The sequence below is a fragment of the Fistularia commersonii genome, chromosome 12 (genome assembly GCF_037954325.1).
Source record: "Fistularia commersonii isolate RoL2024-O1a breed Wild chromosome 12, RoL_Fcom_v1.0, whole genome shotgun sequence".
Classification (NCBI taxonomy): domain Eukaryota; kingdom Metazoa; phylum Chordata; class Actinopteri; order Syngnathiformes; family Fistulariidae; genus Fistularia; species Fistularia commersonii.
This window is the reverse complement of record NC_141295.1, coordinates 3,567,802-3,587,120: the sequence shown is the minus strand read 5'-3', so window position 1 is coordinate 3,587,120 and position 19,319 is coordinate 3,567,802. Positions and strand designations below refer to the sequence as shown.

General features: G+C 41.3%; 1 protein-coding gene across 1 annotated transcript; it reads left to right on the top strand.

Moving 5' to 3' along the window:
- The first annotated feature begins 355 nt into the window (after positions 1-355).
- Positions 356-18,859, top strand: LOC147228164 (guanylate cyclase soluble subunit beta-1). Its single transcript, XM_086156410.1, has 13 exons — positions 356-473; positions 768-841; positions 3,344-3,444; positions 4,854-4,972; positions 5,111-5,308; positions 6,251-6,481; positions 6,645-6,761; positions 7,116-7,249; positions 8,595-8,792; positions 12,371-12,608; positions 13,317-13,457; positions 16,571-16,725; positions 18,270-18,859. Exons 1-13 carry the CDS (start codon positions 471-473, stop codon positions 18,418-18,420), a joined length of 1,860 nt encoding a protein of 619 aa, XP_086012536.1. The 5' UTR covers positions 356-470; the 3' UTR covers positions 18,421-18,859.
- Positions 18,860-19,319: the final 460 nt, after the last annotated feature.

Genomic DNA, 19,319 nt, shown 5'->3' with positions numbered 1-19,319 from the left:
ATCACCTTTACTCTTCATTATTTCTCCAAATATATGACCATGTATGAATGCAATCACGCAATAGGGTTGGGTTATTTTGACAGAGGTGTAATGAAACTGCCCCTCAGGAACCACTAAAGGGTGAAAAACACATTACGCTATATGCTAAATATTATAACACACCATAATGTGACAGTTTATTTGCAAAAGACATTGAAAATTCCATGTTTTGCAGTTAAATTTGTTGAAGAATTCCCTCTGCAGCTAATTGAGAGTTCAGGTTCCAGAGCGTCAGCCTTGTTATGGTCGAGAATATCTGACGTAATGCAACATCTCGCACGCCATTGGTCGAGCTTGTTGTCAATCACGTACCGATGAAAAAAAGGTGGTACGGTAGCAGAGGCTGTCAGCATCTGTACCAAACGATGGCGGTTGTGTCAGAATCGAGGGATTTCGCTTAAAAAGAGGTGCAACGGAGAACAGCCGACACCATGGTATGTAACTATAGATTCTTCTTTATGCTTTCGTGCCGGTAAAATAAGCTTTTCGGTTGGCGACGATGTGTTTTTGACGTTTCCTGCTCGGAGACCGCTGCCCCGGCTGTTATACAATATTAGTTATCACATTCTAATCAGCGTATGAACAGGTGAACTCAATTTTTACATGTTGACATTCGGCACAAATAAAACCCGCAGTTATTACGCCGAAAGGTGAGTTTCCCGGTACAAGCTTTTAAAAATAAATATCTGCTAAACATCCATGTGTTCTGTTCCCCTATATATTTTCAGTATGGTTTTGTAAATCACGCTCTGGAGCTCCTTGTTTTGAGGAACTACGGACCGGAAGTGTGGGAAGACATCAAGTGAGTTTCTCTATCTTGTGTTTACATTGTTTTTGTTTCCAAACAGAAGGAAAAATAGTGTTATTAATAGTGTAATGCACACACAGCACAGCTCTCTCTCTCTCTTTCTCTCTTTCCAACACACACACACACACACACACACACACACACACACACACACACACACACACAGTAGCAGACTACTGCTGCTTTATCAATAATTAACCTCATCTCTCTGAGGTGCCACATTGAAACTATTACCAAAAATCACATTTAAAATTCAGTATTGTAGTAAATTGCACTGGTTAGGTTGCCCAGTAAATTGTTAAATGGATTTTTTTTTTGTACTTGTAGGCCAAATACAGACACTGATACTGAAACAAATGGGCTGTCAGGTTATCCATGATATTTGATTTCCTGTTTCTTTAAAGAACTCAGTCATAAAACTTTCATGCATATGCACTTCTCTGCAATTTAAAAGTGAGCACATTATCCTGAAACTACCTCATATTATTTCAAATAGGTGCTTTTCAGGAGCCTTCGTACCAGTTGAACAAAAAGGCTCATGTCAGAACAGGGATTAGCACTTAAGTGTTAAAACATTTCCTACAGTTTGCGCAGGTTGCAGCAATATTTTTGGTATCCACCCCCCCATACAGGTCTTGCAGTCTCATGTTATTCAAAATATGATTCTTTATGTCTCCTTCAACTCATATATCTAAATACATAAATTATTTTTTTCAAAAGCATACCATTTAAAGTTCAAAAACCCTTAATAGGACTACTTGTAACAGTGATTAACTAATGATGACTAATAGCACTTAGTAACTAAATGCCATTTGAGTACGTTTCCAATAATTGTTAACATATTTAGTTACAAATAGCTGTTATATTTATCCTTTTATGCTCTTATTTCATTATTCTTATCCCAAATTGATTGTCGTTTCATTTTTGTTTTAATGTGGTGAGACCGGGAGTTGGCTCGTACTGATTCGATTTTAGATAAACTGTTATAAAAAGCATTTTTAGTTCGTAGCAATCTTCTTCTCCTTTGGGCTTTTCCCTTCAGGGGAAAGCAAATCAACCTTCTCCATATAACCCTATTCTCTGTATCCTCCTCTCTCACACCAAATACCTTCACATTTATATTCTGCGACCTCTTTGTTAGTAGTAATCAACTGTCTAAAGTATCTTACATTATCTTATGCGCCTGCTGTAAGCAAAACATTTATAAAATCAGTGCAATGCACAATAAAACACAGGCTTGGGTTTGGAAAAGGAAAAAGGGAAATAGGGTAAATACCCCCAATTTTAAATTACCACTTGTTAAGATGCAGTCACACTGAATTATGAATAAAATTTACTCATCTGTGTTGCGCCATTACCGGCTGACTCTTTGTGGGGTCATAAAGATATTATGTAACGCAGTGTGCTGCTGCTTTTTTGCCGCTGTTCAGGGAAAGCACGTCCTTATTTGGTGCTCCAGATAAGCATATGGCTGGTGCAAATAATTTGAAGTTACGGGGAATTTAGCTTCATATGCTTCGTCGAGACAACAATGTGAGAGCACGCTGCTTTCTGAAGGATGCACTGTGGCAAAGCTTATAGCAGAGTTATTGCTGCCAAACATAATAAGAAGCATTTTACACGAGAACTTAGGTAGAAGAAAAGCTTTAAAATGTGTTTTTCTCAAATAACTTGATTTTCTTATTTTCCTTTTGGTCGTGATTAATGTAAACGTGTCAGCCTTTATCGGTCCAACAATATGTTAACAGTAACATGAAAGTTTTTTTAACATGTTGAAATATGCGCCTCAGTTTATTTTATTTTCCCCCAAAGGCCTAAATGGCCTGAACCTGCGCCGACGCACAAGAGAGAACAGAACGGAAAAAAAAACATCAGCTGTCTTGTGTAAATGTTTTCGAAGTGGTCATTCGCCGGCCATCAAAAACACAAAAACAAACAGAAATCATACCATGCACTCTGGAGGGTTTCTGAAAGTCAGTGCTATTTAATGCAGAGTTTATCAGTTATAAAGAAAAAAAAACCCGGATCAACTTCGCCATTTCTCATTTATTTTGTGAAATTGTTATGCTCTCAGCATGTGGCTTGGTATGTTTTTACAGCTTTGTCTCGTTCTACTCAAACGGCGATTGCCGGCCCTCCTCGAAAATCTTTTTTGTTTGTTTTCTTCGATAAATTATGTGAATCAGAACCTCATTACGATATAATAAGAGCCGGCGCTAAATACACTGTCACATTTCTAAATAGAGAACGTCAGTAATGGTTACGCAACCGCTTCAAAGTAACGTGGAAAACGTTTAATAATAACAATAATAATAATAATACTAATAATTATGTTACACATAAGGCTCCTTTTGGCCGATTTGTTTCCTCCAAACAGACATTCTGTAATTTAGGCTGCAACGGAGAAGCTCTCAGCCGCCTGAGTCCACAGTGACTGTTTACTTCTGCTGTGACATTTGCTGTGTCTCATGAGTAACAGCTCCGCTTTGTTTTCAGGAGGGAGGCTCAGCTCGATATTGAGGGTCAGTTCCTCGTGAGAATCATTTATGAAGACGCCAAAACATACGATCTGGTCGCCGCCGCAAGTAAAGTTCTCAGTAAGTGACCGCCCCCCCCCCCCCCCCCCCCCCCCCAAATGAATCGAAATAAATAAAATTGTCGTGCGCCATATTGCAAGGGTTTCACTGTCACATGATATTTGTATGTGACACGACAATGTAATGGAGTCTTTATGTAGATTACTATACATTATATGCATCATAGGAGAATCCGCAAGATGAAAATTGCTCAATATTCAACCCTTGTGTTGTCTCGCGGGTCAAAAGTGACCCACTACCATGTTTAGCTTTAGAAAAAGCACCTTAACCTATTTTTTTTCCAACTTGAAATTTTATGACTTTTCCTAAAGAGACCCCATAATTAGAAAAAGTGATACTTCTTTTTTGTTTATGTTTCCATGTGGGCTGTACACCACCAGGGTACAAAGATTGTCTTATGGGTCATATTGACCCGTAGGACAAGGGGAGTAAACACAATATTAAGATCACACGAGGGTTAATGTAATATATTTATGTGCGTGTTTGTGTCGTCATGTTTTTTCCCTGCTTCCTTTTTGATTTTTTTTTTACATCATTCATTATCTCATATTGTTTGTTCTTCTAAGTGAGTTAAAGATCCTTTGTTGGATTTCATACATGGATTGGATTTATATACTGCTCAAAAAAATAGAGGGAACACTTGAACAACACAATGTAACTCCAAGTCAATCACACTTGTGTGAAATCATAGTGTCCACTCAGGAAGCAACACAGATTCATTTTGACTTGTTTTAAGGACATTACATCAAAGTTGGATCCGCCTGGAGTTTGTTTTTACACTTTAATTTTGAGTGTGATTCCTAATCCAGACCTCCATGGGTTGATACAATTGATTTCCATGGATCATTTTTGTGTGATTTTGTTGTCAGCACATTCAACTGTGTAAAGAGCAAAGTATTTCATAAGAATATTTCATTCATTTAGATCCAGGATGTGTTTTTTTAAGTGTTCCCTTTATTTTTTTGAGCAGTGTATATTCCTCAGTGTAAAACCTCCGCTGAGAGGAATTGACCGAAACGTTTCAATGGATAGCGAATGATCCGAGCTTATAGAGGGCTTCCCCCCCCTTTTAAAAAGCATTTACCCGTTCACACAAACACACACTCCCACGCAAATGGCAGCAGAGCTGCCATACAAGGCGCTAACTGGACCATCTGGAGCAACTTGGGGCTCGGCGTCTCGTCCAGAGACGCTCCGACAAGCACACGGAAGGAGGCTGAAAATGCCAACTTTCTGAGCCACCTGCCCCAAATCTATCGATCACTATCGCTACGCTATCGCGCGATACATAAACCCGTTCGTAGCAACCGCAGCGGTTAGATACTCACACCGACTCACACACACACGCGCCTGTCAAACATTCCTCATCGATCAGTGTTAAAAGGAGATCCTCCTCTCGCACGTTCCAGAGATCGATGCCGGCGACATCTTGCAGATGTTCGGGAAGATGTTCTTCGAATTTTGCCAGGAGTCGGGCTACGACACCATCCTGCGAGTGCTGGGGTCAAACGTTCGCGAATTCCTCCAGGTAAGAGGACGAGGATGCGAGCGGGTGAACACGATTCTGTTTGTATTTTTATTTTTTCCACTGGAAAAACTCTCTGCAAACTTCCCGACTTATATCCTCTTCATGTCCCCGCCTGTTTTTTTTTATGCCGATCTCCAGAATTTGGACGCTCTTCATGACCACCTCGGGACTATTTATCCCGGGATGAGGGCGCCGTCATTTCGCTGCACCGATGCAGAGAAAGGGAACAATCTGATTCTGCACTATTACTCAGAGAGGGAAGGCCTGCAAGACATTGTGATCGGCATCATTAAAACCGTCGCTCAGCAAATCCACGGGACGGAGATAGAGATGAAGGTCTGCTTTGCTGTTTTCGTTGTTTTTTTTATTGTTTCGAACGCCGCGAAGCCATTTTTCCCCCCCCCCGTCCCCTTCGTCATTTCACCGACGTCCGTAAATCCGTTTAATACTCTCGTCTTGTATAGTTGAAATGGTTCAACAACACAAAGTTACTAGAATAGCTCAGTGAAAAGTGCTCTGCACTGTGACAACGGCAGTTCGGCGGTGAGTTTTTTGGCTAATGTCTCTGAGTCAGAGGATATTTTTAGATCTAAGTTATAGAGTCTCCTGCTCTGAAATGTTGGGAGTCTTTCTTATTCCTTCCAGCGTTAATCCGCCGAGTTAAAATATGTCCATTACCATCTTCCTTTTCAGATTGTTCCTGAGAAAAACAGCAATAAAAGGCAACATTATAGCTAATAAAATCACTTTATTTAAAGTGGACAATACAGCTAGGGGCCGACAACTGTATTTTCATTTCCATTTTACGCTCACGATCTGTCCATTTTAAAGGGATGCTAAACAGTTCCACGAACTATTTGTGCTGGGGGATTCTCTCTTGGGTGACGTTTTCCTCCAAATCTAATCATATTGTCGTATTGTACATAGGGGATAATATTTTTGCAGTGACTATGAGTGTAATGAAAGAAAAAGAAAATGGCAGACGCTCTAAATGTGACACCCAATTTCTGGATATATTAGCCAGGGTTGCTGTGGAAACAGGGTGCAGAGACAGCTGCCTGACGTCAGCATGCCTTATGGCCATAGACCAAACTGAACAGGGTTATTTTGCACGCTCGTAATTCTGTAATAACGTACTCGGGTTTAACAGTGTCGCCGTCGCGATAATATGAATCAAACGAATAGCGCAAAATGCAAAACGGATAACAAAGTCGGGGAGAGCGACCGCGTTTTGTGGGTTACGTAACGGCGCGCTTTATTTTTGTAACGCCGTCGCAGATGATACAACCGAAAAGCGAGGAGTGCGACCACATCAAGTTTCTGATCGAGGAGAAGGACTCGGAGGAGGAGGCGTTCTACGAGGACCTGGACGGCTTCGAGGAGAACAGCACTCAGGAGACGCGCATCAGCCCGTACACGTTCTGCAAGGCCTTTCCGTTCCACCTCATGTTCGACAAAGACCTGATGCTCACGCAGTGCGGGAACGCCATCTATCGAGTTCTTCCCCAGGTGCCGATCACACACTTTGACATCTGACTCGGTCTGGCCCCGATTTTTTTTCGTCTCTTTAAGAGGGCGGCTGCTTATTTTGACCTCTTGTTACAACAAAAAATGAAGTCATTCTTACCATATAAACTGCCTACCTGACCATATTGTGCGTTTTTCACCACAGCTCCAGCCCGGCACCTGCATCCTACCTTCGGTTTTCTCGTTGGTCCGCCCGCATATCGACTTCAGTTTTCACGGCATCCTGTCGCACATCAACACCGTCTTTGTCCTGCGAAGCAAGGTAGACGCAGAACACACACACACACGGACGATCGAAAGGTCTCCTTATCGCGCCCGACGCGATAAATAATCGAGAGCGGGACAATTGTGTTTGTGGAAAATGAAGGAAAAACACAATAATAATGACGTAAAATCGACAGCGGCTTGTAGATCCGGGTCGTCCTACGAAAAGACGAGTCTCACAAATGAACGAGGGATGCGGAAAAAAACTTTTCTTCAAAAAGGGATAAGCAGAAGAAACGCAGAGATTTCAAAAAAAAAAAAAAGGGACGAGCGATCCGAACGGGTGCTTTTTAAACGCGTGTTCAGGGGAGAACGCGCGATGAATTCGTTAAATGCGATGTGATCCTGGCAGGAGGGCCTGCTGAACGTGGAGACCGTGGAGAACGAAGATGAGCTGACGGGGGTGGAGATCAGCTGTCTGAGACTGAAAGGACAGATGATTTACCTGCCGGAGGCGGAGAACATTCTTTTCCTTTGCTCGCCCAGGTGAGAAACCGTGAGAATCGCTCTCCGTCACCGAATCTTGTGCAGGGATGTAGAGCGCATGTATCAAAATTGTATCAAAATGTATCAAAATGTATCAAAATGTATCAAAATTCTGATGTATCAATTCCTAAAATGATGATTTTTAACGTGAAAACGGAAGGAAGAGGATACAGAAAACTGTGTTAATGTAAGATTTTTTTTTTTTTTTTTTTTTCCAATATATACATATACCAATATGTAGGTGTTGTAATTTTCTTGCTCAAAAACACTTTGTCAGTTTTTGTTTATGGTACATTAATAACACATGCATATGTTATGGCAAACACCATGAATTCTTTAAAAAAAAAAAAAAAGTTTTTTTTTTTTTATTGTATTTATCATATTTATAACAAAATACATTTACTTTCTTTATGAAAGTAAATGTTTCCTCCAAATCTAATAATCTAAATAATAATAATCTAAAAATAATAATAATCTAAATAATAATAATCTAAAAATAATAATAATCTAAATAATAATAATAATCTAAATAATAATCTAAAAATCTAATTTCCTCAAAATCTAATGTTTCCTCCAAAACTAGTAGCTAGTAGTGTAAATTAGTAGTGGCTCAGTTGGCCGAAATATGTGGTGGTATTTCTTTTTTCGGCTGTGTATTTTACGTGGATATCTTTTCCATTTGAGTATCTAAACGACGATCTCCGGCAGAGAAGAAGCGGCGATATGATAACGTGACACCCTCCTCCATTTTGTTTGTCGTGCGGAATTCGCCCGAAATCCAAATAAGGGTCGTCCGATCGCCGCTTTCACGCGGTTAGCGAGTAAATCGTGATGCATTTTTTTTGCCGGCAGCCTTTGAAAACGCAAGAAAGCACAGCAAGCTGGTGATTCTATTGACCCCCAAGTAATGTATAATCCTTTGTAACCGTTGTATAACTGATGATACATTTCTTGAGAAAAAGCTGGATACAGGGAACAGAGTGCTTGTCCTACATATCGAAGACACGCTGCAGAAGACAGGATAAGTGTTTTTATGTAAGTTCGCCGCCGAACAGGAAATAACTAAATCAGCGAAGGCCGCTCTGGTGTGACCGGAGGAGCCTCGCAGAGCCGACGCAGTGACTTCACACCAGCAGAGGAATATTTATCTTGAGGCGGAAGGCTCGGCAACGTCGGGAGGATTGTGATCTTGCCGCCGGAGGCTCGGTCCTAATGCTATGTTTAGCTTATCTTAATCCCGACATGAGCAAGAACAAGTCATCACTTTTCCTCTTTCACACAGACACGCGTCAGATATTCAACACCGGCAGCTTCCCGCTTTTGTTTTCTTTTTTCCTCCCTCCAGTGTTATGAACCTAGACGATCTTACGCGAAGGGGTCTGTACCTGAGCGACATCCCGCTGCACGACGCCACGCGGGACCTGGTCCTGCTGGGCGAGCAGTTTCGCGAGGAGTACAAGCTGACTCAAGAGCTGGAAATCTTGACAGACCGCCTGCAACATACGCTTCGCGCCCTCGAAGACGAGAAGAAGAAAACGGACAGGTGGGATCGTCTTTTCCAAAGTATTCTTTCGATCGTCAGTCGCAACGGTGACAACAAGCCAAATCCAGGACTTTGTTTTGGTGCTTTTTTTTTTTATTTATCCACAACAAAATATGCAACCGAACAAAACCGCAGCTATCGAGAGCGATCCGAACCGCGGCTTCTCGTCGTTTCCCGGGTTTTGACGGATAAAAGTAGCTGAGCCGATAATAGACGCGCACAAGCATGTCCTAATTATAAGTTGATCCAAGTCAAAACGCGACAAATATATTCGGTTAATACACTGCTCAAAAAAAATAAAGGGAACACTTGAACAACACAATGTAACTCCAAGTCGATCACACTTGTGTGAAATCATAGTGTCCACTCAGGAAGCAACACAGATTCATTTTGACTTGTTTTAAGGACATTACATCAAAGTTGGATCCGCCTGGAGTTTGTTTTTACACTTTAATTTTGAGTGTGATTCCTAATCCAGACCTCCATGGGTTGATACAATTGATTTCCATGGATCATTTTTGTGTGATTTTGTTGTCAGCACATTCAACTGTGTAATAGAGCAAAGTATTTCATAAGAATATTTCATTCATTTAGATCCAGGATGTGTTTTTTAAGTGTTCCCTTTATTTTTTTGAGCAGTGTATAATTCACCGCATTTGCCGCAGAAGATTACGCAACATTGCGAGGTCGTTTTTATCATCGCTTCAAAACGTTTTCGTCGCGATTCGACAGAACCGAATCCCGCCTATGTGTGACAGAAGCCGGTTATTGAGTAAATCAATACGACAAAGGAATGTTTATGGCGCTGCTGGTGTGAGAGAGGAGGATACGGAGAAAAGGGTCAGATGGAGAAGGTTGATTCGCCGCGGCGACCGCTGAAGGGAAAAGCCGAAAAGAGAAGAAGAAGAAGAAAGGAATGTTTATGGCGCTAATGCGTTCATTCTCAAACTGTCCAAAGTGCATCCCAGTCGTGGAAACTGAACCTTAACTTAATGCATCTGCGATAACGCCGCTTTTTGAGCATTCCGAATAGTTTGAGCCCAGACACGTCATAATAAAGCTGCTCATAAATACCCCACCCCTCCTTTTCTCGCGACCTCTCCCCATATATTATGCAGCGTGATGACATCATCCGTGAACTTAGCCGACGACCTTGTTTCTGTCGGAGCTGACACATGCCGCCTGTCGGCCGTCAAGTCTCCGTTCCTCGCCTGCTCCCTTTAGATGTTCAAACGCCTCTGAACATCGATGTCGCTGAGAAATCGGCCGCGTGTCGGTGGGAGAATGTTTGAAGCGAAAGGCGAGGCGTCGGATGGTATCGGCAACAAACACAACCGTCAGAGACGGTCAGTGAAAGAATCGCGGAATTAGCGTCGGGATTACGCCTTAAGTCGGACCGGGGCCAGGAACTGGTAGCGTGTTATGCTAAAGGTCAATGCTAACTTCCTTCGCGCTCGGTCCCGCGTTCTCACCATTTTTTCAAGTCAGGACAGATTCGCCAAATTGCAACCGAGTTGTCTCGTGACACTTTTCATGCGCTCTTAAATAATTTTCAGAAATCAGGAACTGGTAGCGTGTTTTGCTAAAGGTCGACGCTAACTTCCTTAGCGCTCGGTCCCGCGTTCTCACCATTTACTCAAGTCAGGACAGATTCGCCAAATTACAACCGAGTTGTCTCGTGACACTTTTCATGCGCTCTTAAATCATTTTCAGAAATCAGGAACTGGTAGCGTGTTTTGCTAAATGTCGACGCTAACTTCCTTAGCGCTCGGTCCCGCGTTCTCACCATTTTTTCAAGTCAGGACAGATTCGCCAAATTACAACCGAGTTGTCTCGTGACACTTTTCATGCGCTCTTAAATGATTTTCAGAAATCAGGAACTGGTAGCGTGTTTTGCTAAAGGTCGACGCTAACTTCCTTAGCGCTCGGTCCCGCGTTCTCACCATTTACTCAAGTCAGGACAGATTCGCCAAATTACAACCGAGTTGTCTCGTGACACTTTTCGTGCGCTCTTAAATGATTTTCAGAAATCAGGAACTGGTAGCGTGTTTTGCTAAATGTCGACGCTAACTTCCTTAGCGCTCGGTCCCGCGTTCTCACCATTTACTCAAGTCAGGACAGATTCGCCAAATTACAACCGAGTTGTCTCGTGACACTTTTCGTGCGCTCTTAAATGATTTTCAGAAAAAACAAGAAACGTCGGACGGATCCGAGCCCAATACGGGCGGCCTTCTGTCTCCGCCGAGACAGCGCTAGCGACAAGGATTGAGATAGAAAGCAAGAGTACGATAAAGGGAGACTTATGAGATTTACATGGTACTAACTGTTCTGATAGCTTTATTATTCATAAAACACATAATCGTGGACACCTGGCAGAACAGCTGCAGTAAACCAAGCCACACCCCCTGGGATGAACCTGCAAAACGAGGGGGAATCTACTCCGTCCCGTCACACGCACGCTAAAGATTTTGGTAAAATCAGCCGAATTTTCTCAGTTAGACCGACTGCTTCGAGCCGCCGCTTCTTGGCTGATGAGGAGGCGGAACATTTGGAGGAAGATTACATTTCTCTGTAGAGACGCTGATCTATACCGAGCGCAGCCAAATCGCTTTGGCACAGCATTGTGTTTCTCTTCGGCGGAACAGTGTGGCTTTACTTGTTTTGATATACTTGCTGATTTTTTTATAGCCATGCGCGGCTTTTAAATGATCTTAAGAACTATTGACGCTAACAGCTCTAAAAAGAAAAAAAAAAAAAAATGACGTCCAAGCTCAGTAAATGTCAGACCACCTTGGTTTTAACATCTATTTCAATATCTGTCAAAGCTACTCTTCAGACGCTGCTGCAATTTGTCTTTCATGCAAAAAGTGCCTGTAATAATAATTTGGCAGATCACTGGCTAACTTCTGTCAAGGATCACAGAAATGATGCACAGTTTTCTTTAAAACTGCCGTTCTCATAGGAGAGGACTTTCACTCCGCCGTCTATTTTATTATTCTTGCCATTCTCTCGTCTGAGCCCTGCCTCAGGCTGTGAACATTGATTAGAATTCATGTCTCCTCTCTAAATATTTAAGAGAGCCGCCGCCGCATCGGTGTTCTGGGATTTACAAAATGAGACTGAAAATAGCCCTTTTTCATGTTGTTTTCTTTTTTTTTTTTTTTCTTTCACCGCCGTTGTTCGGAAAATAAAAACGGGCGCCCGTAAAATCCCCGTCGAGGCGACAAAAAGGTACCTCCGGGGTAAAGCGTGTCGAATTTTGCATAAACGGGTTTTTTTTTTTCGTCCGGTGACATCTGTCCGTACGTATTATTTGTCCTCCGGTAACGTGCATCAAACAAGGTTTTTATGCTTTTAACTGGCTACCATGATCTAACTAGTAACCATAGAAACACCACCTCTCCCATCCGGGAGCAGCCTGCATAGCGAAATGACCAAAAGGTGGTGGGTGAGCGGATTTAACGCTTATCCAAACGATGGACTTACGGCTACAGCCCATCGCTCCGCCGCTCGAGCGCCGTACGGCTGTATTTTTTTTTTTTTCCCCCGAAAATGTCAACGCCATCCTTTGCTTTCAGATTGCTCTATTCCGTCCTGCCGCCATCTGTCGCCAACGAGCTGCGTCACAAACGGCCCGTTCCGGCCAAACGCTACGACAACGTGACCATCCTCTTCAGCGGCATCGTGGGATTCAACGCCTTCTGCAGCAAGCACGCGTCGGCCGAAGGCGCCATCAAGATAGTCAACCTGCTCAACGACGTTTACACCCGCTTCGACATCTTGACGGACTCTCGGAAGAACCCTTACGTTTACAAGGTCGGGATTTGCGCGTTTAGCGGCAAAAAAACAAAACGGGAGGTAATATCAAAAACAAACAAACCCAAAACGATTCAACGGTCCTCGATATGGACCGTGACTTCTGGAAACTGCCATCTTGGCCTCTGGTTAAACGCACAAGTGAAGCGTCTTGACTCTCTTGGTGAATAATGTTATGCAATTATGCCCATACAAGTACGTAAGAGTGTATTTATATCCACCGACGAGTTTTTCACCATGAGGCTTGTAGTAAGTTCCAAACACAGTGTAGTTTTACAGATGGGCTACACCAATTTATAGGCCTCCTGCCGCAGATTTACACTCCAGGCTTTCAGACAAGAATGCACTTTGAGATGTCAAACAGACCTCGGTACTTCCAGGGGATCGGCTTCAGGCACTGGGTCACCAAAAGAAGTAATATTTACTCTACAAGCTGAATGGCTAGGTGGTCCCGGTGTTTTAGCCGAGCTCGAGGAGGCCCCCGAATGTCTTGAAGCTGATGTAAGTGTTTAAGTGTTTATCTCAGGGTGCTTCGCTTTATTTCTGGCCGTGCTTTAGTATTTAAAAAAAAAAAAAAAAAAAAAAAAAAAAAAAGAAAACTCCCTCCGGCGCACAGCACAGTAGGATGGCACGCTTCGACGCAAATCAAATAAATCACATCGGTCGCGTGACGGCGCGATGGAATGACGGCGTGGTTTCTATACGCAGGTGGAAACAGTGGGAGATAAATACATGACGGTGAGCGGCTTGCCGGAGCCGTGCACCCACCACGCCAAGTCCATCTGCCATCTCGCCCTGGATATGTTGGAGATCGCGGGACAAGTCAAAGTGGACGGCGAGCCCGTGCAGGTGCGACGTGAATCTGTTGTCAATAATAATAATAATAATACATAGGATTCGTACAGCGCTTTTCATGGTACTCAAAGACGCTTTACAAGTTATTACAATTTAATAATGTGTTATACTCATTTTAGACAATTCGGATTTATTTACAATCAGGCGATCCGGGTAAACGGTAACAGAAATATTCCTTTCCGGAAAAAATTAGCTTTATGCCCCCGATGTATATAATCGTACGTCTCGGGTTTATATCACACACAGGCGCTTGATTACGTTCTTCACAGGATAAGGGATAAATTAATAAAGCATTTTTAATCAGATTTTCCAGATGGAATAACAAATTATTTCTGTTTAGTATTTAGGTCATACTTTCCTATATTACATTCATATCTATTATTCATTATCTATACTGCTTTTCTCGCGCTCGGGGTTGCTTGGAAACCGGCGCCTTCGTGGTTCGACTGGTTGAGCCGAGCGTAAACAAACACGACCATTCACACTTTGTTTAGACACATACAACCAGTCACTCCCTCATTCACACATCTGGGGAGTGTCCGGGAAACGTACCGAACGGGTTCGGAGTGGAAAAACCCGGAGGAAACCCACGCAAACTCCGTTCCCGTCGGAATCGAATCGCTTTCGAAACCGCTTTGCCGCTCTGCTGCCACGGCATCACGTCTAATATCAGCTTGATATTAACTGAAAGCAAAAATTAGCGTATGATCAAACTGCCCGGTCATTCCAAAAAAAAAAAAAAAAATAGCCCAAATTTAGCCTTTTTTTTTTTTTTTTAGAAATGTAAGTTTTCATTGCCTACTTTAAAAGTCACATATCAATGTTTTGTCCACTAAATAAGCTAGTAATCTTGAGTGCTTTCTGTGAAACCTCAATTGAAATGAATGCACTTTATGGTGACGTATATGAGTATATCATAAAAACCACAATGGATTTTCTTTATTTTTTGTTTTCCTGATTTCGAGCTCAGTCTCAGCTTTGTTTTCCACCCGCCATCTGGATTTTAGCCTACCAAATTATTTTGCTTTTTTTTGGCGACGCGTCTGTCAAAAAATGTAGGGATTTATTCTCTTTGTACAAGGTTTGATATCATTTTAACAATTAGACGTCTGTAGCTGACAAATAGTATTAAAAAGCGCTCAAACTCATGACTTTAAACGCGGGGATTTGGCCCATTGATTATAGTTATACCCGCGCGTCCGGACATATTTCCATGCCTAAGTAATAAGTAGTGAAAAGTTCGATAAAAAACAGCCGACTTTTGTTTAACTGACCGCATGAGATTGTTATTGTATCAATGACTGTTAAGACCTAACTTTGGAAATTCACGTCTGGTTAACAAAAGGTTGTTTATTTTGGGCCGTGGCACAGGCTGAAGAGTTCAGATTAGTAGCAAGAAACAGACTCGAATCATCTCACGGTCCCGCGGCTAAAAATAGATTCTCATTTGTCCTCGACACTCACAGTGTGTTCGCGCTCCGGAGACGAAAAGCCACCGAAGTGCCTACAAGTGCAAATATTGGTCTGTAGATTGAACGGGAATTTATTGGGAATTAAAAAAAAAAAAATCTAATTTGGTACTCCTAAGGATTCCTGGCAAAAGCTCTGCTTTTATATCCACCCACTGAAAGTTGCACCTTCTCAGTTGAAAGCTGGAAGATTTTGTGCCAAGTCGAAGTGAAGCGCTCAGCCGGAGAGTGTCTGCTGTTTAACACAAGAATTCTCAACACGACGACCGTCTCTCTCTCTCTCTCTGACGATAAAAATACAGATCCGAGAGCAGAAATCTTCATTCTGGTCATGATCAGAGCTGTGGATATTCGATAATGATATTTTTTAAAGTTAAAGTTGGGGTTAGGGTACTTTTACTGCGAGCAAAATCCTGCGTAGGGTGTGTTTATGTTTCCGTCATTAAAAAGATGTTGCCAAAATTAAGGCCTTTAAATAACGTTAAAGAAATTCCATGTCTAAATACACTAAATGGGGAAAAAAACATTTTTTTTTTTGCCATTTATTTTGATCAGGCGATATCAACATTTTATAATTCTGATAGGAATAGTGTGATGATCGACAAGCGGAACCCGTTAACCCTTTAATTACGACACCGCAGTTGCAGCAAAAAAGGAAACAAACCTAAGAAATATGCACTAAAAATCATACACAATTTAAAGTTCCATTATCACTAAGAAGGTCGCGTGTACATATCCAGATTGCATAATTAGAAATAATTGTATCCGCAGTCGGACACGGGCATTAAATTTGTTTCAAGTTGCATTTAAAGTAGCCGATACCTGCAGAAACCCCGCAGAAATCACAGCGTTTGGTTTGCGGCGTTCTGGTCGAGACAGAAAGCTGAATCCGACGTTTCTGCCCGATAAAGGGTGCTTTTTATTTCGTCATGTTTTCGTAAATAGTTTTAAAGAGTGGAAAGTGTCGTGAGACAACGGTGTACAACAGACCTGGGCACTTTACGGCCCGCCAAACAATTTTCTTTGAATATTTTTAACAAATATTTTCAATCAATGGTAAATTCAGAAACTCCCTATATTTTTCCTTTTGTTTGATTTTGTATGGATGATTGCATTCAAAAGAGTGTCGGTGCGTTTATATGATCATTAACGATTAAGTTGAAATAAAATGCCGAAAAATGTAAATATTGAAATTACAGTTTTTATATCGTTCAATTTACATGATATAGAAGTTAAATATAAAATGTGGCCCGCTTGACGAAATAATTGCCCACCCCTGGTGTAAAACTATGTAAATAAAATCTGACTTGACATTAACATGTAATCAATTTTTAAGTATCGTCGAGTGCGGCGGCATCCGATTATTACATTACATTATTACATATTACTATTTTAACAAAAGAACTGGGTGAACCTTAGTGAATGTATCTATAGCCAAGCTGATAATACTTTGTGTTTACTTTGTTATTGATAATACTCATTTGTTAAGTCCTTGATTTAGGGGTAAATATCTTCTCAGTGTGTGTTGAAGCACAATCTCCGCAGGGGTCAAAGGTCAGCTGCTGTTACACCCTTGTCGAAACACAAAGTCTCTTTTTTTTTTTTTTTTTTTTGTTTTTTTCCTACTTTCCCTTCCAGATTACTATCGGGATCCACACCGGCGAAGTGGTGACCGGGGTGATCGGCCAGAGGATGCCCAGATACTGCCTTTTTGGGAACACGGTCAACCTCACAAGTCGTACGGAAACCACCGGAGAAAAGGGGAAAATTAATGTTTCGGAATATACTTACAGGTAAGGGGAGGTTTTCGCTGCTCTTGTCGGTTTTATAGTCTATCACCGATCGAAAGGTCGGCGGCTCGATTCCCGGCTCCCCTTGTTTGAAGCGTACTTGGGCACCGACGCTAACACCTAGCGTCGGATACGACTTTGGTTTGCGCCGGTTTGCAAGCGCTATTTAGTCTAGAGACTCAAGGTTTCGAAAAGACCCGTGCAAGACTATCAGCTCACAGCTTAAAGCTAGTTTTAAGCGTCGTATGACTACGCTAAGACTTAAGAATGCATTCAGTGTTTTCAGCGAGTATTTGCGTAGCCTATGCTAGCTCAGCCCGATTATCAGAATTTTTCCGGGGCAAATTCTGCATGTTTTTGGACTTTGGGAGAAACCCGGAGAAAACACGAAATGCTAACCGCTGCCCACCACTGAATATATAAAATAAAGATAAAATAGGAATTAGATAAAAGAAAGCAAAGTCCAATATCAATGAGGCACCTTAATATAAAATGTGCATCGTGTATTTCCTATGTCCTCTATTGTAAGTCGCTTTGGATAAAAGCGTCTGCCAAATGCAATGTAATGTAATGTAAAAAAATGGATTGTTATTATTATTACTACTATCCCTTTTCCTTCTCCATTCGGTCATGATGCGTGGAGAATTGACGTGGTACAAACGTGGCTGTTCTGCCCACAGCTCCCAACATTTGCTCCTCTCTCTCGCCCCTCACCGTCCCTGTTCATCCGTACAGCAAACAAATACCGTCTGTAACGCCAATACCGCTCTGGCGAATGTTTGTCCAACGGGTTTCCTTTTACGGTTTCGTCGGAGCTCATCTATTGGTTGTTGATCAAGCCTATACGGTAACGTAACCCGAGGACCTTCGATAGACACAAAGGGAACACTTAAAAAAAACACACCCTAGATCTAAATGAATGAAATATTCTTATGAAATACTTTGCTCTTTTACACAGTTGAATGTGCTGACAACAAAATCACACAAAAATGATCCATGGAAATCAATTGTATCAACCCATGGAGGTCTGGATTAGGAATCACACTCCAAATTAAAGTGTAAAAACAAACTCCAGGCGGATCCAACTTTGATGTAATGTCCTTAAAACAAGTCAAAATGAATCTGTGTTGCTTCCTGAGTGGACACTATGATTTCACACAAGTGTGATCGACTTGGAGTTACATTGTGTTGTTCAAGTGTTCCCTTTATTTTTTTGAGCGGTATATTTTCACTGAGACACTTTATAGTCTATAGTTTATTTTTATTTCTAATTCTGCCTTTTTCTTTTTATTGTCTATTACTGTTATATTTTCTGTAACTCTGGCACAACAATTTCCTTCGGGATAAATAAAGTTGTTCTTATCTTATCTTAGCGTCGTTAGCCCCAAGACTGCGCTAAGACCGTAAGACCATCAGGTCGCGCTCAGCTAAGACTTTCCAACTGCCAGGAAATGGATCAAATCCGCCCAAAAATGACCGATTTCATCGCGCTATAAATGATCATTTCAAAATGCGGAGTTTCTTGTGACATCGGCGTCATGTTCCAGGTGTCTGCAGTCGGCCGAGAACGCCGATCCCCAGTTCCGCCTGGAGTACCGCGGTCCCATCTCCATGAAAGGAAAGAAGGAGCCGATGAAGGTGTGGTTTCTGTCCAGGAAGCCCACCGACCGGGAGCCCGCCGCAGCCAGGGCTTCATAAAATTCACACTCGCCACCTCTTCAACGCCGACGTGTGACGAAAACGGAAGCCGAGTGTGGGTCTCCGCCAGCCGCGGTTCGACGGCGGGATCGGGGTGAACGAAAGGAAAAAGTGATAACGCAATCCACAGCCGCGCGGATATTTTTAATACGACCAAGAGTTGTTTATCCAAAAGCTGCGCCGTCGTCGCTCCGCCTGGCTGCGATTTGTCACGGCCACGTCGAATCTTAAGACCCGTGTTAAGCGCGGTGTTTTTTTTTTTTTCTCTTGACTAGATCCAGCGAGCGATGAAAGATGTGTTTAAATGATATGATTTTTAACTACATAGATATATATCTATATATCTATATATTACTGACAGTCTTATCGTATTTCACTGATTAGGATTTTGATAATGAACACGTTGAATCGCCCCGTGAGCAAACAAACAAAAAAAACATTACTATATGTGTGAAAAGTAATGATTATAATGATCTATATATAAAAGTATATATAGATCTATATAAATATATATATATATATACATATATATAAAAGTAATGATCTATATATTATAGATATATAGATATATAGATCTATATAGATCTATATAAATCTATATAGATATATAGATCTATATATATATATATAGATCTATATAAAAGTAATGATCTATATATTATAGATATATATATATATAGATCTATATATATATATTATATATATATAGATCTATATAAAAAGTAATGATCTATATATTATAGATATATAGATCTATATATATCATATATATTATATATATATAGATCTATATAAAAGTAATGATCTATATATTATAGATATATAGATCTATATATATATTATATATATAGATCTATATAAAAAGTAATGATCTATATATTATAGATATATAGATCTAT

What these genes read in the sequence shown, in the direction of transcription:
- LOC147228164 (XM_086156410.1), top strand. An exon ending in TCTATCGAGTTCTTCCCCAG is followed by an intron (nt 6,482 to 6,644) that starts GTGCCGATCACA and finishes TTTTCACCACAG; the next exon opens with CTCCAGCCCGGCACCTGCAT. An exon ending in TGGACGGCGAGCCCGTGCAG is followed by an intron (nt 13,458 to 16,570) that starts GTGCGACGTGAA and finishes TTTCCCTTCCAG; the next exon opens with ATTACTATCGGGATCCACAC.